General features: G+C 45.4%; 3 protein-coding genes across 5 annotated transcripts in view; 2 read left to right on the forward strand and 1 right to left on the reverse strand.

The window, feature by feature from the left end:
- Positions 1-17,380, forward strand: part of LOC103184148 (rho GTPase-activating protein 7-like) — a 62,095-nt gene extending 44,715 nt beyond the window's left edge. For all 3 annotated transcript variants that reach the window (XM_042339915.1, XM_042339914.1, XM_007902018.2), the window contains 12 exons: positions 762-843; positions 1,938-2,001; positions 2,602-3,995; positions 5,032-5,184; positions 6,617-6,776; positions 7,466-7,664; positions 7,822-8,035; positions 8,850-8,964; positions 10,673-10,891; positions 11,049-11,266; positions 12,736-12,909; positions 15,023-17,380. In XM_042339915.1, the coding sequence (XP_042195849.1) occupies positions 762-843; positions 1,938-2,001; positions 2,602-3,995; positions 5,032-5,184; positions 6,617-6,776; positions 7,466-7,664; positions 7,822-8,035; positions 8,850-8,964; positions 10,673-10,891; positions 11,049-11,266; positions 12,736-12,909; positions 15,023-15,140 (3,110 nt within the window). In that variant the 3' untranslated portion in view covers positions 15,141-17,380. The remainder of the gene's footprint in view (positions 1-761; positions 844-1,937; positions 2,002-2,601; positions 3,996-5,031; positions 5,185-6,616; positions 6,777-7,465; positions 7,665-7,821; positions 8,036-8,849; positions 8,965-10,672; positions 10,892-11,048; positions 11,267-12,735; positions 12,910-15,022) is intronic.
- A 312-nt stretch (positions 17,381-17,692) lies between these two features.
- rars1 (arginyl-tRNA synthetase 1) lies at positions 17,693-24,825 on the reverse strand (the record flags this gene model as incomplete). Its single annotated transcript, NM_001292174.1, is given in 14 exon segments — positions 17,693-17,893; positions 18,574-18,821; positions 19,118-19,290; positions 19,388-19,493; positions 20,168-20,277; positions 20,537-20,715; positions 21,268-21,372; positions 21,848-21,977; positions 22,594-22,714; positions 22,920-23,041; positions 23,534-23,635; positions 24,792-24,794; positions 24,797-24,812; positions 24,814-24,825. Coding segments are annotated over 14 exon segments (1,537 nt in total), but the record flags the coding sequence as incomplete, so codon positions are not given.
- On the forward strand, positions 24,651-25,991 carry LOC121850046 (arginine--tRNA ligase, cytoplasmic-like). Its single transcript, XM_042340026.1, has 2 exons — positions 24,651-24,821; positions 25,811-25,991. Exons 1-2 carry the CDS (start codon positions 24,651-24,653, stop codon positions 25,988-25,990), a joined length of 351 nt encoding a protein of 116 aa, XP_042195960.1. The 3' UTR covers position 25,991.
- Positions 25,992-26,598: the final 607 nt, after the last annotated feature.

The raw sequence follows: 26,598 nt of genomic DNA on the forward strand, positions 1-26,598 counted from the left end.
GAATTTCTTTTGCTACAATCTAGTTAGAATTTGTATGAGGCTTGAGATATAATAGTGGCAATTCACTTTTTGGGTGCTCAAATAAATGTTGTCCAAAACTCAACTACTAAAAGTTTGTCGATAGAAATCTACAGCGCAGAAAGAGGCCATTGGGCCCATTAGTCTCTGTGATTAATTCAATTCAATCCCAGTGCCTCTCCCCATTCCTATTACCCCTTCAAACCCTCTCCCTTATATACCTGTCTCTGCCTTCTTGATTCCTACAATGGACTCTGCCTCCACCATTCTATTTAACATGGATATACTGTAAGGTGTAGTGACTGTGTATTTTTGTAGGCAGACTTCCACCCTTTTATCCAGTTCTTAGGGTCTCCATTAGCTTATTTTAACAAAATGCGGCACAGATGACTTGCTCCAAGATCTTTGCCCATCACTTTCTAATTGGATATTAGAAGGTGCAGACAAGTCCCCACCTCCATATTTAAATCATCCTCCCTCACTCTTCTCTCCCCCGCCCCACAAAATTATTTGTGGAGAGAGGGTTGGGGCAGAAAGAGCCTTCCCCCGCCCCCCCCACACACACACACACTTTGCATCTTCCACAGACGTTGCAGTAATTGCACTCTGGAATTACTGTGTTTCTGATGAGCTGTAACTCTGGATTATGCATAAAAAGACGCCGAAGCCCATTTCTGCTGTTAGACCTCCATGTAGGTAGCGTCAGAAGTCTAATTGCTGTCTCCCACTGCGTTCCTCTGCAGACTCCCAGTTTCCTGTTGATATTGAGCTTGTCAAAAATGATCACGAGTTTTTGGACCGAGATGCTATCGAGTCTCTCTGCAGGTACGATCTAGTCTCCATTCACCATGTGTACGACCCAAGGCAGCTGAGCTACTGTCCCACTCTTCTCCTGTGATTCTAGTATTGAATCCCAATCAGCAAAATCGTAAGGTTCGGGTGTGGGGGGGAAGGCCGGCCAGCAAAATGTCCGATTGCTTCTCACTAGCTTTCAATTAGAAATAGGTTCTTAATGAAATTAGCGCTGTGTAAAATTTCAACCCAGCAGTTGTTAAAAGAAGATCCGTCAATCAATGCCAGGTCCTTCATAAACTCTTGACCCTTACCCAAGAGCAAAGGCCATAACTGCAAGGATCATTACTCTTGTGTAAAGACAGATTTGGATGTTCCTTCTTGGTTTATTTGGATTTCTCGGATTATCTAAGACTCTACGGATGATGCCTGCTGAGATAATTCAAGTTGCAGCAATGCGCTTATCGAGCCAAGCATCATAAACTGGAGCTCAGTGACAATAGCCTTTCCCTTGGAGAGGAGTCAAACCATTGATAACAGCATTTTGCAATCCTCTGCTGTCGGTAGTGCAGAACCCTGATAGGACCCAGGATTTACGGCTGTGAGATCTGTACCCCACCCCCTCAAAGTGAGCTCAATTTTCCATTTGTCATAATAACAATCCTTGCATTTGACATAGCCCCTTATCACGTCTTCGAGACGTCCCAAAGTGCTTCATGGAATATACTGTAAAGTGAATCGATTGTATACTTTGTGGGCGAAACGCGGCAGCCAATTGCGCACAGCAGCATCTCTCAAACAGTCATGGATTGAGGGAACAATTTTTTTNAGGTAACTATTACCCCAGGAAAAGCGATCTGCCAATTGACTAACAACCGGGTTCCTACTTACTGCTAGGTAAACAGAAGCGTGTGGAGTAAAGAAACTTGCCCAACGTTATACGCCCTGCCGGGAATCGAACCCAGGTCTCTCGCTTGCAAGACGAGTGCTCTAACCACTGAGCTACAGTACTTCACAGAGGTTGAGCTCTTTTCCAACCTGTGCGAAATGAGCCCATTTGTTGAGCACTGTTTTATGGAAAGAAATGTGGTCACGTTTCCGTAACCTTCACAAACGTTCTTTTTCAGGCGCTTAAAAACTCTGAACAAATGTTCCGCAATGAGACTGGAAATTGGTCATGAGAGGAGAAAGGTACGTTTGTCTTATGCTTCTCCCCCACCCTGATTTTAATTGAAATATATGATTTTTAAAAAAAACTTAAATTGTTTGTAAAATGTTTCTGACTGCGTTAAGTGGCCTGGACGTTCAACGAGAGATTAAACCGCCCCAAAATCCATTTCACTGACGTGTCCTATTCCATGACTTAACCATCATTGATCCCCCCAAGTAGTCTGAGTAATCTTGAGTGAGGCTTTTCAGGGGAGAGAACATTGGAAGACAAATGTGTATCGGATTTCTTGTACTTCATGTAGAGTGTCTCTACTAGTAGAGATCTGGCCTGAATGTGTGGCTCTTCTATCCAGGGCATAATGTGTGTGCGTCTGTGTGTTATATCTGGAGGTTTCTGTATGGGCGACAGTAAATAAAGAGGAGAACATTTTTGCAAATCCTGAACCAACTAAATCACTTTGGGGACGAGAGAGGAAAGAGATTTTAGAATATGGCTACTGAATTGCTACAACTATGTTGCTCACTGGTGGCCAAATTACCACAATTTACTCCCAATATGGTGGGATTTTCCTTGTAGGTGTTGAGTGTCAATTCTTGTCTCCCTTTCTCCCCGGCCATCAGAGCGATGACTTTGAGGACGAAGAGCCTTGCGCCATCAGCAACAAGTGGACGTTTCAGAGAGAGAGCAGAAGATGGTCTCGCCTGGAGACGTTGGAGGTTTCCCACCGGGAAGATTGCCCCAGTATCCCGCTGCCCGACAACAGCCTGCGCTTGAAGAGCATCGACAGCGATGAGAACATGTTTGCGGAGCTGGGAGAGAAGCAGGAGGTGTTGTCCATCGACAGCAGCAGTAGCGGCGGTGGTAGCGACAGCCTGGGCTCACTCAAAAACCCCGAATCCCAAGTCATGGACTTCGAGACAAGCAGGAGCTCGTCGAGATGTTCCTCGATCAAGCTTGCTTCCCCCGATTCCTCTTTCAGCGGCCCGCCATCCCCCAGTGAGCCTTTGAGCTTCTGCGTGGATAACAGACCCTCCGAGCAATGCACCAAACCAAAGGGGAAGAGTCTGCTGAACAAAATGGAAAGGCTTCGGCTGAGAGGCTCCAGCCTAAAGAGGTCGGCTCGGCCGAAGCTCCGGCCGGTCATCAGCGCCCCGGTGCAGCAGGAGGGATTCTCCGAAGAAAAGCTCCGCAATCTGAACTGCGTGGACATCAGGGAGATCAATCAGGCCGTTTTCGCCCAGAACCCCCTCCTGTGCTCCTCCTCCCAGACCTGCAGCAGCAGCAGCCAGTCGGAAAACAGCAGCACCGTCAGCACACCCAGCCCCGTCCTGAGAACGCGAAGCCAGGCCCTCAACGGGAAGCGAGGTGGAATGTACCTGGAGAAATTCGGGACCCTTCCGTCTTCTTTCAGGGGCGTCGGTCAACAGAGCGACGGCCTCGAGCAAGGCCAGCACGAGCGTCTGATCTTCCAGATCCCGCAGGGCCACAAACCTGGCACCTTCCCTAAAGCACTTTACCATCGGATTCTGTCGCCCATCGACAACACGGTGAACTGGAGGACCGGGAGCTTCCACGGTTACCGGAGGGGCAAGTTCGGGAGGCAAAGCAGAGCGAGCAACGTCCAGGAGTTCGACGCGGAGCAGGGACACCCCGGCTTGCCGGACAATCGGATGAGCGTTTACGACAACGTTCCCGGGGCGGAAGCTCACCTCAACAACGGGGACGACGAGGTGTTCGAGGAGCTGGACGATGTCATGGAGCACGTGAATGGACTCCAGAGGCTGGTCAATAAATGGACAGAGAAGTTCTCTGACGAAGGCGAGTCAGACTCTGCAAATGACTCCACGTCCCCTTACCCTTCCTCTCCCAAGGAAATCCACCTGCAGATTGAGAAACACCTCGAGGAGAGGGCACCAGCTCACGACTTGGACAACGCTGAAAAGTCTTTGCACCCGGCGCTCGTCCATTACGAGAGAGATTCTGGTGTTGGCTCCTCATTAACACACGCGAATAGGTAATTGTACTGTTCTTCCCGCTGCGTAGTTTGTGAACCAGTTTGTTCATCTGCATCTCTTGTCTTGTGTGACGTTTACTGTGATGGGTTACCTTCCACTGTAAACTAAATGGATGGACACCTTTTTTTGCACGTGAATTTTTAATATGTATTCCTACGTTTTGCAAGAAAGGATTCTCGTTCCACTCTTGCGTGTGTTTACCTGCGTTTACCTTTCTATATTCTTGTAGCAAGTGGCCAGGGAAACAGCACTGCAGTAAGCAATGCAAACTGGGATTACTGTGATCCAACAGAGCTCTCAGGGATGAACGATATATTCCACAAAGTAGCAGTTTAGTCTGGAAAAAGTGGAGCCATTTCCCTGGCGAGCTTCTCAGAGCGAGACTGGAAATCCTCAATCTATTTCTCTCCAACGAATGCAAGTCGAATGTTTTGTCACGCATTGTTACGACCTTTATTTTAAATTTACTGTTGCGTTCAACTATGGAATAGATGAACATCTCATTGGCAGATGGACCACAATCTGTTCATGTCTTATTCCACCTCACTTGAGAAGAGATTTCTTTCCCGACCTAACCTTTCGATAATCCGCCTAAGTCTTTCCTCCCTAAATCCCCAAACAGATTAATTTCATAAATTGCTTCTCCACAGAATTGCGGACTGGGATTTAGAGAGGATTGGGTGATTTATAGTGGTTGGGATCTCTTTCGTTTCACCTTTAGGACTGAGAGTCTGAATCCAGAGGATATTGGTAGATGAAGATCAATGCTCTCTGGTGTTTGCAAAGATCCTAAGTGAAATGAAGTTGCCGCGTTTCGTCCCCAAGATGTAGTCGATTCACTTTACAGTATATTCTGTGAAGCGCTTGAAGACGTCTGAAAGACGCGATGCGGTCACTACATCAAATGCAAGGATTATTAATAAGAATTCAATCCTCTTATTGGCCACTTGCCTTCATCAGGGCAGAAATGTAAGTGAAAGTGTTAGATGACAGGAACCGGACAGCTTGATTTGATGCCCGTGGTTTATGTTGCAGGCCCATTGAGCAGAACATAACCACGCAGAAACTACGCTTGCAGATTGACGGTCAGTCTGCTGCTCAGCTCAACCTCTTACAGAAGCTGGCCCTGCTGAAGCTCACTGCGCTGATGGACAAATACTCACCCTCCAGCAAGCAAGGCTGGAACTGGTAAGCTCTTGTACTGTGTGTGTGTGCATGTGTGTGTGCGAGCGAGCATGTGCGATCGCGAATATATAAACCAGATGATGACAATTTGGAGGGTTACGAACGAATAATAAGCCAAGTCGTTTAATCTTTGTTCCACTGACATCCACACGATTGCAGCTGAAAGGGGAGTGATTTTAATCATGTGGAGTCCTGTTTCCTAGTGGTTAGAGCACTCGCCTCACAAGCGAGAGGACGTGTGTTCGATTCAGGCAAGACAACACCATAGGCTGAGTTTCCTTTACCCCTACACTCCTCTGTTTAACGTGCAGTAAGTAGGGACTCGGTTGTTAGTCGATTGCTTTCCGGGGAGTAATAATCCCTTCAAAAAATAAATAAGTAATTTGGTCACTTCAATCCACGACTGTTTGTGGGGACGCTGCTGCGCGCAATTGGCTGCCGAGTTTCGCCCACAAAATATCCAGTTAATTCACTTTACAGTATATTCTATGAGTCGCTTTCAGACGTCTCAACGACGTGGTAAGGCATTATTATGTTCTCTGTAACCCTCAATTAAATGAGTGTTGGTCACTCGTTTTCCTTCCTCCATACCGTTTGCTCTCATTGAGATGAAACTGACCCCAATATGTCTTTTTTTAAAAAAATGCAAAGATTGCAAGAGTCTGCTTTCCTTTTGAAGTCAAACGCTTTTACGTTGTGCCTCAAGACCTCACAGATTGAGCTGTTTTTTCTCCAGTATTAAGGGGTTGTTTTTCCCCCAAAAAATCGTTCCTTGCCATCTGACTGAAGATTACATTTTTCTCATTGCTTTTGCTTGTTTGCATTACCCAGTGCCAGTTTCCAATCAGTTCACAATTATTCACTCGCTGGGTTGGGTAACCAAGGACCGAGTATTGTAACTTAGAATCATTAAAATAAACTTTTGGAATCTCAGTAATTGTGCTGCTCATAGGCTTAAGGCTCAGTTCTTATCGTTCTACTGTAATACTGGAGATCCAACGCTCTATGCTGCTGATAAGCTGACATGTTTATACAGTAGAATAGTCACTTAGGGTTTGTTTTCTTGCCTTGTAGAGGTTTGCTTCCAAAATGCACAGTCACTACACTTCAATAAAATAATAATATTATTATACACTTTACAGTAAATCCCGCAAAGCCCTTAGAGACTTTCTTCTGGCCTGTAAGGCACAATAACGAATGCAAGGGTGTTTTTCTTCGAAGAGCCTTTTTGAGATTGACATGAAAGGCACAATACAAATAGAATTTCTTGTTGTTGTTGTTGTTGTTGTTCATTCATGAAACGTTGGGCCCCGGTTCCCTCTCACGTAGGGGGCCCTGATAATAATTGCCCGTTCCTAACGCAACATGTGTTTTCAATCCACACTGTTGATCGCAAAGTGTTCTGCTTCAGTGGTTGACTTTGCTTCTCTTTCAGGACGGTTCCCAAGTTCATCAGGAAGATAAAGGCTCCTGATTACAAGGACCGGGTTGTGTTTGGTTTGCCACTGCTGCTGAACGTACAGCGAACAGGACACCCTCTCCCCAAGAGTATCTTACAGGCCTTGCATTTCCTCAGGAGCCACTGTCTCGATCAGGTTGGTTCACGTGCTTTGGGTGAATATCCATGCTCCGAAGCTGGGCATATTGCAAAATGCAAGTTGCTGTTGTTAATAATATCTGTGTGTATGTGTGCGAACACACATGACATGACGTGCGAGCCACTGCCAGGAGAGTGGAAGGCGAACTGGATGGAGCTCGGCCTTCCCTCGTGTAGAAATTCTTATGCTCTTGCGTTACGTTAGTTGGACAACTAAGCGGCTGTGTCAAAAGCTTTTCAGATCACTTCTAGCCTGGTCCAGAAGTAACTTCACCCCATCCATAGCAAGCTGCACCCCAAACTCTGAATTTCCCCCCCCGCCCCACCAAGTCCTAACTCCAACCAACTCTGGGGACCCTCTGAATTGGCAAATCGGTGTCTTATTTCTGGGCAAACATTCAAACCTTGTTGCGCAAACCTATTCCTTCACCTCACGCCCAGTTCTCCTTCCCTTCCCACCTGCCTCGTTTGATGTAGTTTCCGACAAGTAGATTTGTAACATTTACGGTTAAAAAGCCAGATGAAGCCTCTTGAGTTTTCCGAAGTTTAGATTCGTGTTGTTCCTTGAATCCGTTGCAGTTAGTAGCAGCTGATTTGTATAAGTGGCACAAAAGATCTGATGGGCAGCCCCAGCCAACTGTGTGTAATATTATTTTTTTTGCTCTCGAATTATTCGTTGCCAACTAGGTTGGGCTATTCCGAAAATCTGGGGTAAAATCTCGGATCCAAGCCCTGAGAGAAATGAACGAAAGCTTTCCGGACAGCGTCAGCTACGAGGGCCAATCGGCGTTCGACGTGGCAGATATGGTGAAGCAGTACTTCCGAGACCTGCCTGAACCCTTGTTGACCACCAAGCTTTGCGAGTCATTCCTTCACATCTACCAATGTAAGTTCCTTTCCAGGCTGACCAGTCGCCTTGCTTTTTAAGGCCTGTTTGATCAGCGGGCTCGTGAGGGAAGGAGTGTTAAGCGCCACCATTTGCAGAGATGATAATATTTATGTTGTGTCTCTCCCCCCCCACCCACCCCCCCGTTTTTCTACAGATCTGCCCAAGGATCAGCAGCTTTCTGCCGTGCAGGCGGCCATCTTGCTCCTCCCCGACGAGAATCGCGAGGTTCTGCAGACTCTCCTCTTCTTCCTCGGGGATGTAGTGGCTTTGGTCGACGAGAACCAAATGACTCCCACCAACCTGGCCGTGTGCCTGGCACCATCGCTCTTTCACCTCAACACTCTGAGAAGGGAGGGCACTGGCTCCAGGTGGGTTTTCAGACCACACGAGTGACACATTGCTGTGCGCAAGCGGGCAAAGACATCAAGAGATTTAGCTCTGAATTCTACACCCACCCAAATGTGTGTATTAGCACGCTGTTCTCCCCCCCGCTACCAAATTCAAGGATTACTATTATGAACCAATTCACTGCCACATGTGGTTGAAAAACACGTCATTTCTGGCAATGAAAGATGCCGTGTTTTATGCGACCGATGGGAATTCAAGTTGTGACCTTAGCCCCGGGTGATGGGTCGAGTATCATTGAAGTGTGGCCACTAGACCCGTCTGGATGCTCTGTCACTCTGAAAGTTTTACACTTTCTATTTATAAACCACGTTCGAGCTGTTTTAAATCCATTGATTTATCTCCCGCTGAAGTCGTGGCACACAGCTAGTCGCACGGTCTCAGTCGGCCCAAGATTAGAGCGACGCAATTTTCAGAAGCACGCGGTAGACTATAAGCATTGGATTGCAGGGGCGCTGAGAGAACACATCTCTAATGTCTCCGTTCAGTAATGCGTACTGTTGTGTACAGCCACCAAGAGGGGAGAGAGAATGGTGCTTTATCTCCCTGGAGAAAGGGTTGCTTTGAACTCCTAATTGAGGATAAAGGTTCCCTTTTATTTCCCGAGCTTGGCTTTAGAAACTTCAAAGTCAAGTCATTTCAGGCAAGCATCTTATCGGCTCCCGATAGCCAATGTGCTCTGCTGGGCTAGAGGAATGCTGTCAGATAGTGTTCCTGGAATATCTCCTGTAATGCAACTCGGGCACAGCTTTTCATTAGCGTCTCGTTTCTCTGCAGGATGGGCCAAAGGAAGTACAACCTGGGGAAGCCTGACCAGAGAGACCTGAGTGAAAATCTGGCTGCTACTCAAGGCCTGGCTCACATGATTGCAGAGTGCACCAACCTCTTCCAGGTAACCGAGCTAAACCCTTGCCTTTCCAGTGCGATTCTTAAGCATCGTTCGTGTCGTAATGCAGTGCCTCATCACACTGTGACGTCTCAAAGTACTTCACAAGAATCCACTGTAAAGTGGGGCAAATTTTCCGTGTTGCCGTTGAACGTGGCAGCCAATTTGCGACCAGCAATGTCCCACAAACAACCATTGACGTCCACCTGTACAGACAGGTTTCACATCTCCTCCAAAAGATGTCACCTCCAACAACGCAGCACACACGCCCAGCACTGTATTAGAGTGTCCACATAGACTACATGGGTTGCAAGTCTCAACGTGGGGCTTGAACCCACAAACTTCTGACTTGGAGGCGAGAGTGCTACCGACTGAGCCAAGCTTCCTCATTGTCTGATCGATTTGGCAGAATTGTTGAAAGCTGATTTTTTTTTAATTGAAATCAAACTACTCACTCACTCACTCACTCACTCATATTCATTCATTCATTTATTCATTCATGCAATATAACATAATTTTGAAGTGTTTATTGTTTAACAAATAATGAAGCCCACTTAATGCAAACTGAAATCCAGGTCAACGGCTTCTACAGTGTGGTTTGCGTGCAGCAGGGTTTGGGAGCACTGAAGACTTACTAGTCTTTCTGTCACATCCAACCTGTTCCCCAGTGAAAGATGATTCTAATGTAGTTAGAGGATCTCTACCTCCTAATTACATCAGCTCTTTCCACCTCCCCCCCCCCCCCCCCCCACCCCCCACTAGGGCTTTCTAATAGTAACTTTGCTTCCTGTTCTCAATGGGTTCATGTTTCCTCTGACGGTTGAATCACAGTTCAATCTCATCCTGTTGATATAACATGAGTTATCCAGTGTGTAGTTCATTTTTCTGTCCATATATGACCAAAAGTGCCCCACTTATACTAAAGCATTTCCATCCATGTATATGATTTTGCTAGACATTCAGTCTGGCAGGGAATTTTGCAATGAAAACAACCTCCTCCAGTGTTTTTGTTGTTTCTGGAATGGCTCCCAACGCAATTAGCAGCTTGGAAATCCTAATGGCAGGCGATTTTCACAAATAGATAACCCTCCCCTTCTGGGTTTACTTGCCATAGTGAGTATGAGTTCTTCATATCATTGAGACTCTCCGAGTGCTTCTCCGCGTCTTACTGTGAAGTGTAGTGACTATACGTTTGCAGGTGAAGATTTCTTTGACTAAAGCCCAAATGGCTACATAGTCTTCAGAATCAGCGACTGCCAATGCAACTATTATGAAATTTGACGAGCAAATACATTAAATGGAAACAAAGTGTGCAAGGTCAAGGCTAGCACCAGCAGCGACGAAACAAATTGGCCCCTTCCTGTGGATTAATGGATCAGCACCTGAGAAGGAAAAATAAATATTACGGGATATAGGGTGGGATGGGGGGTTGAGTGGGGTTAACACAGTTGATGTAACAAAAAAAAGGCAGTGGTATAAACATACTGGGCCAAAAGGCCTTTTTCTGCGCTGATTTTTTTTTTCTGGGGTTCTTCTGTATTGTATCTGAAGTTTGTTTAGAAATTGGTCCAGTTAAGTCATGTGTTGCTCTTCCATCCCTTGCTGTTGCTTTCCGTCCTCCCATGTTCCTTGCGATTGACTTTTGCGCGGGTGTGGTGTGCACGTGTGCGCGCGCTCGAGCGCAATGGCCAATGACCCACGTCTCCTCTTCCAGGTTCCTGAGGACTGGGCTCGGCAGGCCCGAAACTCTTGCCTCGCGCAGCAGGAGTTCCAGTCTGAATCGAGTGGCTGCCTCGTCAGCAACGAGAAGTACGTCAATGTCAAGAGAGCCCTCGAGAGCTCCATGCAGAACCTGGTCAAGGAGGCAAAGGAGAAATTCAAAGGCTGGGTCACCTGCTCCAATGTAGACCATGTGGAGATCGCCTATAAGAAGGTAACTCGTCTGCCAAGGAACCTAACACTGTGCCTGATTTTTCTCAAGTGACCTTGTTATACTAACGCACTTTGACGAACCTGAGGTTTTAGTGGAATTACTTAGCACTGATGGGTCTTGTAAAATCTGATGGACTTGCTTTGATTCCTGGCTCCAGGTTGATGATGGGCATCCCTTACGCTTGTGGAAAGTCGGCGTCGAAGTGGACGTGCCAGCGGAGGAAATCCTCAAGCATTTGCTTAAGGAGCATCACCTTTGGGAAAAAGACCTCCTTCAGTCAAAGACCATCGAAACTTTGGACGATGAAACCGAGATCTATCACTACGCCATTGGCAGCACAGCCCCACACCCGGCCCGGGAATATGTGGTTCTAAGGTAAGAGAAACGGGATGGATCTTTATCCTGACCGACTTAGTAATCCCATTAGTCCCCACAGCGACTTGGCCATTAGTCGTGGATAGGAACGCTTTCTCTAACTCTGCCATGTGGTGGTTTGCACATGCACAACTGGTGCCTCTCGTAGTATTTACATACCTAATCTGTTTATAGGATCAGACTAAAGTCATTTTAATCGCTACCACCTGAGCCAGCGTCCCCTCAGCAGCGACCAGTGGTGAAACCGCTGTGACTCGGATCAATAACCTTCTGTAATTCTCCGGCTCAAAGCGCCGTCAGCCAGAGGGAGCAGCATAACGCACGCTTGCTCCTCTGCGATGCGAATAAAACATCAAGCCATTACCTCCTCTGGGAAGTTTTTAAAGGGATTCTCGGAATCACTCACTCCTTTTGAGCAACTCCCTCCCACTCCCTCCCACTCCACCCAACTGCATTCAGTCATGTAATTGTCCTATTGCAACTTCACCCCGACCCCACCAACTTTGTTGAACGATGCATTTGTTGTCCTGTTGCATTCACCCAGAAATACTTCCCTCTTGGTTCCTAAGTTCATGACGTAGAGTTGAGTAGAGCGCGGCACTTGATGGCTTACATTCCACAACCGTGGCTCTCACCATGGTCTGGGCAGCTAGAGGGCAGTGAGCTATTCGCCCACGCTCGCTCGCTCTCTCTCTCCATAGTGAATGGTGCTTGGTTGTGGGCAATGGGAGAACAAAAAGGGAAGGGGAGGAATAAGGAGAAGAAATTATTTTTAGCGTGCCAAGTATTTCAATTCGAAAATGAATTTGAACCATGCAATTCATCCTGAAAGACCTTCATTCCCATCCATTGTTTGGTCACATAGTTTGGGGTTAAAAACTAAACTAAGTGGTGCCACTCTGTGAAACGAGCTATTGTTTGACTTATGGTCTTAAAAAGATGTCGGATTCGATTATAATAATAATAATAATAATGATGATGATTTGGTCACTCAATCCACGACTGTTTGTGGGGACGCTGCTGTACGCAATTGGCTGCCTCGTTTCTCCCACAAATATACAGTCAATTCACTTTGCAGTGTGTTCTGTGAAGCGCTTTGGGACGTCCTCCCGATGTGAAAAGCGCTATATCAAATGCAAGGATTATTATTATTATTATTATAACGTGATAAGGCGCTATATCAAGTGCAAAGAATTATTATTGTTACCAGCATCCACGACTATTACTTTCCCGAGTGTAGACGTTTTGAGCAGGTTAATAACAAAACAAATTCATGTCTATCCTGCACATTTCACGTCGGGACGATCCTAATAATCTCCGTTTAAATTTGTTGCATCTTCCTGGGTACTCCTTGGTGAAATGTGCAAAGGGTTTTTTGACGAAGGTGAAACTTCTGCGCAAGTGATTTAATGTGTGCTGCTTTAGAGGTGAAGTAACTAGTTACTCAATGTTTCCTGCTCTTTCCTCAGGACTTGGCTGTCAGATCCTCAATCGCGAATGTGTGTGTTAGCTGCCACCTCTGTGAATGACACAGAAGCTCCTTCACTCGGAGTACGAGGGGATGTGATTACATCCCAATATCTAATAGAATCAACCGGCTTAGTAAAATCCAGGCTCTTGCACATCTGTCAAATAGACACCAGGTAAATAGAAAAAAATACATACCAGAAGGAATTGAGGAAAGGGCTCAAAGAATGGCAGCCAAACTAATGAATTTTTTTAAGCTGGAGCTGTCAGGCTGTGAGGCAACTGCCCTCTACTGTTCCTCTAAATGTGTCGCAAGATCTGTGAAAACTCAGTAGGTTGGTTTGGAGACTTATTATTTGGTGATGGGTTTCTTTTCTGGGAAGAACTCCTAGCAAACTTGCTTCCTCCTAGCAAGACCGCAACTGTGCCTGTTGCAGTTTCAAATATCACGTGAATTTGATTTAAGTTGGACTGTTACGTTCTGAGAAGCGCTTTGAGATGTCTCGGTGAGGCCATAAGGCGCTGTATCAAATGCAAGGATTATTATTAATGGGACCAAAACATCATAACATAACATGTAGGAGCAGGAGTAGGCCATTCGGCCCTTCGAACCTGCCCCACCGCTGATCTTCTAATCTAACTCCAGCTAATAACCTGACGCTGCCTTATCCCCATATCCCTTAATACCTTTTGCAATAATAAATCTGTCTCAGTCTTGAATATGTTCAAAGACTGAGCGTCAACAGCCCTTTGGGGTAGTGAGTTCCATATATTCACCGCCCTTTGAGTGAAGAAATTTTTCCTCAACTCAGTGCGAAAGGGCTGCCTCTGATTTTAAAGTTGTGACCCCTGGTTTTAGTTTCTCCAACCGGGGGAAACAATCTCCCACTATCTACTCTAAAATTTCCCGAAGTTGCTCCCTGTCCTTATCCCTTTGGTGCATCTCTATTGTTGGTGGACTTGTTGTGTCTTTTCGGGTGAAGACAGATGCAAAGTACCCATTTAGGGTCTCTGCCATGTCCTTATCCCCCATCACAGCTTCTCCCGTCTCTGACTGAAGTGGGACCTACATTTACCCTCACCAGCCTATTCCTTTTAATATATTTGTAAAAACTTTTACAATCAGACTTAATGTTCCCAGCGAACTGACCCTCATACTCCTTTTTCTCGCTCTTAGTGAGTTTTTTAGTTTTTTGCTGGTTTCTAAAACTCTCCCAATCTTCAGATTTTGCTGCTTTTCTTGGCAGTTTTATAAGCTTTTTCTTTTAATTTGATGCTTTCCCTAACTGCTCCAGTTAGCCACGGATGAATTGCTTTCCCTGTGGTACTCTTATTCCACAAGGAAATATGTGACCAGAGAATTTTGCACTACATCCTTAAATATCTGCCACGGTTGGTCGACATTTTTGCCTCTTAATCTTATTCTCCGGTCTATTTTACCTAAATCTTTCCTCATACCTACAAAATTAGCCCTATTTAAGTTCGGAATTCTTGCCTCGGATTTAACTATATCCATCTCTAACTTAATGCAGAATTCAATCGTATTGTGATCACTCTGCCCGAGAGGATTCTTAATACCTACACTGCCAACGAGCCCTGTTTCGTTACACAAAACAAGGTCTAGGATGGCCTGTCCCCCGGCCGGTTCCTCAGCATGTTGCTCCAGAAAGTTATCTCTCGTACACTCAATGAACTCTTCTTCTGACCTACTTTTGCCGATTCGGTTTTCCCAATCTATGTGGAGATTGAAATCGTCCCCTATTATCGCTTTACCTTTCCTACACGCTCCACTGATTTCTCGATTGATACTATATTGTGATCGCTGTTTGGGGGCCACCCCCTTCCCACCTCTTTTCCCACAGTGCCTATCTTTCCTGTAAACTGAGAACCCTGGAATATTTAACTCCCGCCCTAGATCGCCTTGTAACCATGTTTCACAGCTCTTTCACAAAGCACATTACGATCTACATTCATAGTAATTTCAGACTTGAGTACAATACTTCCTCCCCACTGGAGCGATCTCTACCTTATTGCCCATTTCCCTACTCCTTTCTCCTTCGCATTTGAACATTTTTTTTTAAACAAGTCAATTGCTTTCCGTTTCAATAGCCTCTTGAGGCGTAAATCATTTGACAGCTTGATCATTTTGTGTAACATTTTTAACCGACCCTCCCTTTCCCTCTGTTCCTAATAACGTGCAGCGTTTCTGGGGCTGATATTTTGAAAGAAAAATGAAAGCATCACGTGGAGCAAACTTTATTTTAACTTTCCTTTCCTGACTTCTTGCAGAGGACGGACACCCGAATGGTACAACAGAGTATTCGGCTATCGATGCGCAGCCAAACTGCTCCAGATAAGAGACTCTGTCGCTGCTTCAGACTGTAAAATACGTGAAACAAAAATTTGAAAACGTCTCGTCAGCTCGGGACATTATGTGACACTGACGAGCTGTGACGAGAGCATTCTGACTGACCAACAAATGTGTACAAAGCAGAAATCCTTTTCATTCAGCGAATGTAACATTGACTGCAGGAGGAAGGATGAGGAGTCTCGTCTGCGTCTAATTCTGATGGGGCGAGAGCAATACTAAACCCACATGACTTATTTGCTACCAGTCAACAATCTGAACCCTGAATTATTCGGGAATGGAGTCAACCTAAACAGAAAGTCTCTGAAGCAGTTATGTAAATAGGGTTCATGATGGAGGAGTGTGCCATCCAGGCTTTAAGTGTTCTAATAAGTGTCCGTGTGGGGGAGGAGGGTGTTCTTTTAAGAAGTCTTTCTTTCTGAAAGGGAATTCTAAGACTTGTGCGAAGCTTTGTATTGAGAAACGTGTCGTTGTAGAAAATCGCATCTCTAAGTTCCTCCAAGCCACGAGTGGAGATTTCTTTCCGTGTTTTTGCTTTCTTTGCTGTTCTCTGGCTGGCAAGTTGTCCAAGTCGATGGTCCAATTCCGGGTGTATTGAGACGGTTCTTTTTTTAGAAAGTTGTATATTTGTATTTTTTGAAAAATATTGCTAATTGGTGAGCCAGCAAAATGTTTATTTTACATCTTGAAAACCTATCTTTTTATTCAATTTTTATTAATTTTAATTTAATCTGTGTTCAGTACATTAATACCGTGACAGAAAGAGGAGCAGCGCACCATGAGATGTTGGCAAACCATGAAGGCAAAATTCCACCTGGGCCTAGATTTACTCTACAAATGTATTATTTGAGAGTGTCTAGCTTTTTGGCACTCTTATATAGCGTTCATTTTGAAGCTGACTTTCTGTAACCAAGAAACTGGCTTCAACGTTGAGACTGAAGTCAACAATTTGGCAAATTCTCAACACTATAAAACGCTGGTAAACAAAGACCCAGATGGATTTTCACTCTGGTGGTATTAATGTTATGCCCGTACTTTTTAACGTGTTTGTGCCTTGTAACTTAACGTAACCCCTCCTTTTTAGGGTTTGCAAAGCGGAACTCTTTCACACAGTTTGTTAGGGAGGCGGTTGCAGGGTACAGTTCGTTGGGTATGTGTGGAGGATGGTAAGCAAGTTGACAAGTGTGTTTTTTCTTAAAAAGGATCTATTTGACTGCATTTAGTCAAAATGTCTCAAAGAATTCTTGTCATCTTAATTCATTAGTTTTTATATGTTGGGGAAATGTTTCTCAGTGGGTACAAGCCCAAACCCACTGGTAGATGTTCAGTATTGAGGGCTGAGGAACTATTTTTATTTAACCCTGCCTCAATGTGCCCATTGGCTAAGCACTGTATTTTCAGAGGTTAAGATTTCCTTCTCTGTGGCAGCCTTTCCCCATCCATCGCACTCACTATTTCGGGCTGTGAGATGTGGTCAGGCTCCCACAGGTCACATATCAGTGCCGTTCCAACAGTCCACTGCACAGGAGTTGAGGACTCGGGAGGAACTGAACTGGATTCTGCCCTCACTATTGTTCAGACTTGCTGAGGCACATCATTTGTACCAGCGAGAGATCAGCATGAGCCTGTGGTGCCATTACAAACCACTGCAGATTAAAATCTGCTCCAAAGTAGGAGAGCTGTAGTTTCCAAACCTTCTCTCATCTCCCCACTTAAGATTGAACTTCCAGCTAAAAGCACAAGAACCACTTTATCAGAGCACCAGCTGTGACCTGGGCTACATCTGTCCTGTGGCTAACACTGTCTGGGTGTTGATTTTGATGAGTGTTCATTCCCTGATTATCATCACTCCACATTGCCTGTGTTTGCAGTGCTGCTGCTAATTACATAGAATATGCCATCACGATCCAGTGAGGGGGGAAAAAACATGCATTTAGCTTGAAACAACTGAATCACATACTCAATGAAGTGTCGGTCAGGAATACGATCGTCTGGTTTACACCAGCCCCGGTGTGGCAGTTAATTGACTTTCTTGCATTCGATTAGCATTAGGTATTTAGAAATGCATTCTATCACTTCCTTAAGAATAAGATGACTTCAGTTCGTGGTTATTGAACTGTTAAGATGCAGCTGCTGTATTCTCGAAACTAAGAACCCTGCCTTTTTAAAGATTTGTAAATAAGTTATATTTTCTTTACAATATAATCTATTTATGAGGCATCAATATGTTTTGTATTTTTGTTATTTGAAAATGCAGTAAATATATTTACATAACTACATCAGAAATGTCCATCAATTTTCTGGATTTATCAACCAGACAGTACATTCCCCTTAGACGCTACATCTACCAGGATCAACCTAAACCACACTACTATAATAATAGTCCTTGCATTTGATATAGCACCTCATGTTTTTGAAACGTCTCAAAGCATTTCACAAACTATACTGTAAAGTGAATTGACTGGATATTTTGTGGGTAAAATGCAGTAGCCAATTGCGCACGGCAGCGTCCGACAAACAGGCCCCCCCCCCCACCCCATTAGTCGTCTGAAGTTGAACCTGATAAATGTAGCTTAATAGACAACCTGTGTGAAATCACTTCAGCATTTTATTCAAGAAACAAAAGGCATATTAGCAGGAAATGTGCATCGTGACGGTCGCTTTGAGAAGACGGGAACAGCGTTACATCCTCTCAACGTGTCTGAGGCCCAGGATGTGGAAACTCTTCTCCATGACAGCAGCGGTGGCTTCGCACAGCAACATCCTCCACATGTTCACCTTCACCACCTCACCTGCGCCAGAGAAATACCTTTGCTTTAATCTAGCAGCGCATTTGTAGTTAGCGCTTAACACTGTTCTTTTCGCTGCTGAGATGTGGGCTTAAACCTAGTTCAGTCCAAGTGAAAATCATCTTCGGTACAGCAACTAGCAGAGCGCATTTGTGGTGTCTATGGGACAATACCCCGACAAAGATTTTAAGAAAAAACATGCTGAAATGAACAGAACTGAAGAAAATAGCTGGTGATCAAAATTCCCTGCAAACAAAATTTTAAAAGGGATCCAATTCGTGACCGTGCCTCTTTGATACGGCTGCGGAGACAACAAACTAATGCACAGAAGAGGTCTTAAGACAGTAATAAGCCTGACATTTGATCTCGAGCTTCACAGAATACATCGTAAAAAGGGCTCGACTGTGGGCAAAACACGGAAGCCAATTGCACACAAAAATGTCCCGCAAGCTACATCCATCCACACCACATCCTGCTTACATACTGACTGGCTCTTTTACGTGTTTCACACCAAGCGAAGTAGGAGCCTCCCTCAGTCTTATATTCCTGAGAAGCTACTTTAGCCCGAGTGTAACACAAGGTGCAAGCGCCCCCTTCTGGCAAATGTCAAACCGTGCCATAGCACCTGTTTTGAGACCACACGTGCAGTGAAAATGTTCAGAAGCGCATTCCGACTCACTCACCCGTCTGCCTGTCCTTCTCGACACAATAACAGTTGTCGTAGAACTCTGTGAAGGTTGTGGCCAGGTCGTACAAATAGTCGCAGAGGGAATGTAGGTACAGGTCCTCCAGGATTTTCTGCAGGACTTCAGGGAATCGGAGAATGCATTTCCCCAGCTTCCATTCCTTCTCGTGATCGAGCAGGATGGTCGTTTCTGCGGCAGCTTTCTGCAGAGTCGTCGGCGAGATGTTTGCCGTACGTGTTATGGACCTGAGAAGTAAGACAGTCACTTTACATTCAGGTCAGACAATAGCACTGCACCTCCTGTCAGACCATTACACAATAAATCCAGGATTGCAGGTGAGAGCACGTAACCGTGGCCTTCCCCAGGTTAGAGAGGGGAAAACCAGGCATGTTGTTTTGTTCCTGGTCCCTCTACTGGTTGGACCCACGTGTGGGGAGAGTTCTGGCTTGACCGACGTGGTGGGCCAACACTTACACATGAACAGCCACCGCTTGGGGACGGTCCCAGAGGAAACTAATGCGTGCCCATCACGCTGCCTCACCTGATTCTAGTAAAGGCGTATAACAAATAGGCTGCCGTGTTTCCTCTGTCATCCAACATCTTATCAAAACAAAAGACGTAATCGTTGGTCCTGTTGTGGGAGAGGTCGGCGTACTTAATGCAGCCAAATGCAACGGCCTCCTGTGCTGCCTTCAGCTCGGCTGGTGTCAAAACCTGAAAGGAGAATTCAGTGTCTTTCTCAAGGTCACCTTGTTGCAAATGAAGATGAAAGTGTCGAAGGAGTAAGAGGCAGCAGGAGCCTCCGGCTTACCTTATCTCTCTTCTTCTCCACTAGTTTATCCATTGATCGCTTCAGGCCTTCGTTCAGCAAGTCAATCAGTCGCACAGTTTCTCCTGATCTGGTTTTGAATTTCTTTCTGCGAACGTAAAATCCCAACACTTTGTACGTTTTCCTTTCTGATCCCCCGACGACAAGTTAAACAGAGAAAATGCAACTGGGAACAGTGACTAAACAAGGTGGCCCCACAACATACATTCGCTTCACTTTGTAGTACATGCTGTCAAGAGCCGAGACGTCCGTTTGACATGAAAGGCGCCGTACCAGATTAGGGATTGTTATTAATCTCATTGAGCACACGGCTCAGGTGATTTATGAATATCATTGCTCTCAATCTATCCTTTTTTTTTATCAATAGGACAAGCGTGTTGTTATTGAGTCATTGATTTGTTTTCTCATAGGAACACTGCTGGTGCCCCTGGCTGCGAGATCAGATGCCTGCTCTCTCTCTCTCTCTCTCTCTCATACATACAGAGGAAAGCAGAGAAATGTTACTACCAAATTAAAATACTGATCAATCCTTGTTAAGACCCTTTTATGGACAATGTTTTATCTAGTGAGGCATTAAAAATAAACGGTTTTGCTTTTGAGCAGACACGTACCTCGGGGCAAGCTGCTACCAACAGCAGTCAATGACACTGATCATTAAGAAGGAAGAGAAAATAATTTCTAAACAGGTTGGCGATAAAGGCTGAAGGAAAACTTGTAACGTCCAAACGTAATTTATAAGAATCGATAAGCTTCAGCACTTACTTGTCTTCACCCAGCACAACACCAAACCCCGCGTGCTCCACCCTGGTCTTTTCGGAGTCAAACCAGCCAATTAAACGAGCTGCCGCGAAGACTGTCTGGAAGTGAACGCTCTGGGGGGGGGGAGTGTGGGGTGGGTTGGGGTGGGAAGGGGTGCACAGAGATTGGAGAGGATCAGAAGCGCAATCTCTTGAAACAAATTCCTAGCCACCGCAGCAAGCCAACAACACGTGAGTTCCGTTCTCAAAGCATTCAAAAGTGTGGTTAGGCAAGCGTGTGCGCGTGTGTGTGCGTGTGTGTGTGCGCGTGCGTGTGTGCGTTTGTGTTTGCGTGGAGAGGGTGGGGGTGATTTTAAACACTGCTGCTTCTCACCTGTCCATTGTCCACGACATAAATGATGATATCTGCCTTCTCGTCAAAAATCCTCTGTCGAAGGGCTGCCAAGTCTGAGGTGTCGTACGTGTAGCCTCCGTCAGACTTCTCAATGGTCAGAGGCAGCGAACACCCAGGTGGGAAAACAATCTTCCGACCTTCATCGAGCTCAACTATGCCTGTCGGAATAAGTGAGCGCAGTGCATTAGCACAGTTCCCAGAAAGTGGTGTAAACATAGGGACACTGGGAGAAACAAACTCCCTTCTTTTTCGATAGTAAATTGACCATATTAAAATGATTTTAACATTCGGTGCTTCAAGGCAAATATTGCAGTGATGATGATGATGATGATGGGTAAATAAGTACACAATTCCTACAGTGAGTGCTTCGCTTTTTCTGGTAACAATGAACGAGCTGAAAATGGACCAAACTAGTCGGCCCGGGGAGGATGGAGGTTTTACAGCCCTGCCAGCAATCTAAAGGTTTAGTAATAATAGTAATAGCAATCCTTGCATTTGATTTAGAGCCTTGTCACGAGGCGTCTCAAAGGGCTTCGCAGCGTACACTCTTGAGTGTAGTGACTGTGTATTTTGTGGGTGAAAGGCAGCAGACAATTGCGCACAGAATTGTCCCGCTGTAAGCAACAAAGGTACAATAGTTGGACGACTTGCATGCAGTAGTATCCTAGAAATAAAATGTGTTAAAACTGCAGGGTTTTTTTTCCATTTACCGTTTTCCTCAAACAATTTCACCACTTCCTTCATCATGGATTGATAGTAGGATTCACCCCTCTCGATCAGCGTTATATCCAAACAGTCGTAGATCTTCTGAAATTCTGCACAGGAGGGAAGAGGACATTTTAATAATAATAAAAATAATCATAATAATCCTTGCATTTGATATAGTGACTTATCACAACTTCAAGACTATTTTCTGAAAAACACGTTCAAGCACAACAGGGGGTAAAACTCAACGCACAGTTCTGGTTTTCTGCTGAATAATAATAATAATAATAATAATAATCCTTGCATTTTTGTTACAGAGCCTCATCGCATCGTTGAGACGTCTCAAAAGCGCTTCACAGAATAAGCTGTGAAGTGAATTGACTGTGCATTTTGTGGGCGAAACGCAGCAGCCAACTGCGCACAGCAGCGTCCCGTCCCCACAAACAGTCGTGGATTGAGAGAACCAATTGTTTTTTGGAAGCATGCTGAGACCAAATGTCGTCCATGGCTAACTCAGGGCCTGAACTGGTTGTAGATGAATTAAACGAATTGGAAGTGAAATGAATCCTCCTGACTGCGGCTCACCTTTCCGGGAAACATTGCAGATCAGATTCCAGGCTTTAATGATGTTCGGGTCATGGGCCTGCAGTTGTACCACGCACTGATACGCACGTTTCTTAAATGCTTCTTCCTCGTCAAACCTCTTTTTGGATTCCTGAACAATTTGATTTGCGAACAAAAGCAAAAACACTTTTACAACTTTCGTTTTTTTTTACAATTTTTTTTCGAAAAGTAACATTCAGAAGCAACACAGGTCCCAATAATAGATTATTATAATAATAATAATCCTTGCATTTGATACGGCGCCTTATCAAGTCATTGAGATGTCTCACAGCGCTTCACAGGATACACTATAAAGTGAATCGACTGTATATTTTGTGGGCGAAACGCGGCAGCCAATTGCGCACAGCAGCGTCCCCACAAACAGTCGTGGATTGAGTGACCAATTTATTATTATTATCTTTTTTTGAAGGAATTATTACCCCCGCGAAGAGCAATCCACCAATCGACTAACAACTGGGTTCCTACTTACTGCTAGGTAAACAGAAGTGTGTAGAGTAAGGAAACTTGCACAGGGTCTCGCCCTGCTGGGAATTGAACCCAGGTCTCTCGCTTGCGAGACAAGTGCTCTAACCACTGAGCTACAGGACTCGATAGTCCAGTTGTCTTGCAATAATTGTCCCACAATTATATCGATAATAATCTTTACTTTTGGCCCTATAAGATAGGCTAGCCAGAAGAAGACACAGGGGTGAGCTGTGCACACTTACTTTGTAGAAGGCTTGGAGATCTCCGATAGGAGGCGATATTATCTGATAGTTCGGAAACTGGTCCTGCAGGTGAGCGATCAACATCCCAAACTGTGTGCCCCAGTCACCAACGTGGTTCAACCTGAAATCACAGCCAACAGACTTAGCAGAGATCTGTCAACACCACCTCACTTGTGAAGCCGCTCGACCGATGATGGAAATGGTTCGGTACTTATTACAACTGTGGCGGGGACTTTAAAAACTTCTTAACAACCCACGTAGCAAATGACAATGAGAAAATGATGAATGGATTGTGCCGCGTGAGGATCTCGTCACCCAAAACTGACCTCAAAACGTCGTGACCCACGAATTCGAAGAGACGACACATGCTGTCGCCGATGATGGTTGACCGCAGGTGACCCACGTGCATCTCTTTGGCAATGTTAGGAGAGGAGAAATCTACCACCACCTGCACACGAAGCACATGAGGAAGTGAAGCCTTTGAGACAAATACGAGCGGAACATAGATTTATTACTGAGCTGTGATTACCATGGACCGGTCGATTGCACAGGCTGGGCGGAAGCAGTGCTGGGTGGCACCCAATAGCAGGAAGAAGGGTCCCAGTCACCGGGAACTCCTGATCTCGGCCTCATTAGCACGAGCAGCGCCGTGTGATAGTTACATTCTACTCAACAGAGACAGAGGTCAGGCCAAACTCCAAGAAGTCTCAGTGATTTCCCCAACTGCTGTCAAGGACCTCCTGGCAAAGAGCGACAGGACTGAGGCTTTGAGGCCAAATGAAACGCCCCAACCATTGCCCTGACAACAACAACAGCGGCGTGTTTCGCCCTGCCAGGAGTCAAACCCAAGTCCTCTCGCTTGCAAGGCGAGCGCTCTAACCACTAAGCTACAGGAGATCTTTAATGCCAATTAACGTTCATCCACCCTTCTGGTTCTCACCTTCTTCTTTGGCCCTATTGAGGGAGGCTGAACTCCGTGCTTGAGTAGGGATGTCAGCAGCTTGGAGACAAAGTCCTTTTTGAGATGCACGTTGATAAAACCTGTGTGAAGTGACAAAACAGACAGCAAGGGCGAACGCAGCAGCCAATTGCGCACAGCAATGTCCCACAAACAGTCGTAGATTGAAAATGACCAATTTATTATTGTTTTTGGTTTTGGAGGGATTATTATTAGGCTCTGTGTGGAGTAAGGAAACTTGCCCAAGGTTTCGCCCTCTGCCTGGAATTGAACTCAGGTCTCTCACTTGCAAAGCGAGTGCTCTAACCACTGAGCTGCAGGACTCCACGTGATGAGTTCAGAGATGTTGCGAACGGCGGGAGGAAATTGAAACTGTTATTCTAGGGCAGTGTAGTCGATTTCATCCCTTCCCCACCCCTCCCTTCCATTTTCCTTTGGCCCATCTACTTCTTCCGTTACCCACCTGTAAATGTTACGGTACGTTTCTTGAAGGGAAACACAAAAATACCGCTTATGCGGCCCACGGACATGTCTCAAACAGGGCACCCGGCTCTCAGCAGCCAAAAGGTTGGTCCATCTCGGGCAATGGTTGAAACATTTTGTTGAGGTGGGGAGAGGGAGAATTTATGTTATAAAGGGACAAATTACTATCCCACGGACTGGTATGTTTGACGTCCTCAAACAAAAATAATAATAAGGCTTGCATTTGTTACAGAGCCTTTCACTCAAGGAGGACGTCTCAAAATGCTTCACAGAATACACTGTAAAGTGTAGTGACTGTGCGTTTGGAAGGCAGTAGAGTGTTAGCGGATCCCATGAATCCCAAGACAGCAAAGTCGGTGGTGAACAAAATACTCCTCTACGCGCCCGACGATATAACGTGACTATGTCAAATGTCTGCCACTGGAGGTCCTCAGAGATCTTTAGACCAGACGTTCTCTCTGGTGTCTCAAAGCTGCTATTGCAGTGTCTCAGTAAAGTCGGTTTACTTTCCTGTAGTATCTGACCGCCGTGGCATCATCCGATGCCTGCCAAATTTCAGGCCTTTGCATTTTATTAATGCAGCATTCGTTTGTTTTAGAGCCTGCAGGAAGAGAAGATGAACCCAGGAGCCTGCTTGACGAACATCAATGAGACGCTGCAAACTATTTTCAGTGTCGCCATCAACGTTGCCTTTCCAGATCTGGAGAATCCGCCACTTGTCGTCGCACCAAACCAGCAGCCAAAATTCGGGGATTACCAGTGCAATAGTGCCATGGCAATAGCACAGGTAAAGAGGATAATTATAGAGTAGGGTTTCGTGGAGAGAATTGCTATACATTGAGCAGTCACTTAGATGTGATGGTCTTATGTCTTTCGTAACCACAGAACTTATTGAAACTTACAAGGACATTACGCGAGAATCAGTTGATCGCTCTTTAGAATAAAAAGAATAATAATCCTTGCATTTGATATAGCGCCTTATCACTTTGTTGTTCAGTGCTTCAGTCTACATCTGAGTTCATTCGTGAAGACTAACCTGGACGCGGGAGGGAGTTATTATCAAGCAGGGGAGTAAGCAGGCTCAAGACATTGCTCACAAACTTTCGAAAGCTTAATAATAATGCTAATAATAGTCTTTGCATTTAATATAGCATCATATCACTTCATTGTGACGTCTCAAAGTGCTTCAGAGAATATATTGGAAAGCGGATTGCTAAGTAAATGGATCATAAACTGATGAAGTAAAATACTGATCGCTGAGCGAGGAATTTACTTGTCACAAATTGTGGGATCGCTTGTGTTGGCAAATCCCAGGGGCGGAGGAACATTCAAGCTTTGCTGCTTACTCCCTGCACTCCTCTGCATCCCCTACCTCTATGACTTCCTCTTTCCTCAAAACAGTACCCGTTGCCTTCGTTCCTCCGGGTCTGGCCTCCTCCTTGTCCCCCAAGTCTTCCGCTCCACCCTCGGCAGCCGTGCCTTCAGCCACTATGCCCCGAGGCTCTGGAACTGCCCTCCTGACTCCCTTCGTCTCGCTCCCTCCCTTCCCATTTTCAGTTCTCTGCTGAAGACCTTTTCGACCGCGCCAACTTCCTCCCCCCTCCCACTCCCCCTGGCTCGGTCCCGAGGTCCGTTACTATAAAGCCCTCTTGAGACAGCGTGCGGCGTGGAGGGCGCTATATAAATCCAAGTTGTTGTTGTTGTATTTAGGCCACAACTGATGTGTTTGGACGTAAAGTAATCCACGTTCTCTGTGTGCTGATTATGTTTGTGCAGCTGTTAAAATCCAAGGGACAGAAGGTAAATCCCAGGGAAATTGCTCAGAATATTGTCAATAGCATTCCCCAAAATGAAGTAATTGAAAAGCTTGAGATTGCTGGGCCAGGTGAGTGTCGTTTATTAAGTTATTTTCTTTCTATTTCACCTCTTCTGTTAATCACACTGAATCACCGTTAATCGCACTGGATCGATGGGCTTAGAAATCTCCTCCCGACCTTCTGCCAATACAACAGCTTCTTAAATTTAATAACAATATCTTGCATTCATATGGCGCTTTTCACTGACGCCGAGCCAGAGGAGGTGAGTGTAAGCACGGTCGAAGAGGATGGTCTTCAGTTGTGATTTAAAAGAGGGGAAGGAGGGGGGCAAGGCAGAGGGATTGGTAGAGAGAGCTCGAAAGCTTTGGGGCGCAGTGGCTGAAAGCGCGGTTGCAATAGCGGAGCAAAATGTATGCAGTATTTCTCACCGTAAAATAAATGCCTCAAAAGGCCAGTTTTATAGAGATCAAATGAATATCGTGCAGTCATCTTAAATTGCATTTAAATAAGCGCGTTTCGCTTAAAAATAAATGTCTCAAAGTGCTTTATAGAATGTAATTGATTAGAAATAAAGTCAACAGTGTTGCTGCAACGTACTCTCACAGCAGTGAAATGATTAAGAGATTCCGAGAACTGAACTGATTTTCATCTAAACCTTTCAGTACACCTTCAGAAAAACTTCTGATTTTTTGGGGGTGACTTTTTTTTCCTTTACAAATCGCATCGCTGCAAAGTGCACATGTTCAG

This window comes from Callorhinchus milii, unplaced genomic scaffold (assembly GCF_018977255.1).
Source record: "Callorhinchus milii isolate IMCB2004 unplaced genomic scaffold, IMCB_Cmil_1.0 Scaffold13, whole genome shotgun sequence".
NCBI lineage: Eukaryota > Metazoa > Chordata > Chondrichthyes > Chimaeriformes > Callorhinchidae > Callorhinchus > Callorhinchus milii.

What these genes read in the sequence shown, in the direction of transcription:
- LOC121850046 (XM_042340026.1), top strand. Translation starts at nt 24,651, where the DNA reads ATGAACCCAGGAGCCTGCTTGACGAACATCAATGAGACGCTGCAAACT. An exon ending in GTGCCATGGCAATAGCACAG is followed by an intron (nt 24,822 to 25,810) that starts GTAAAGAGGATA and finishes ATGTTTGTGCAG; the next exon opens with CTGTTAAAATCCAAGGGACA.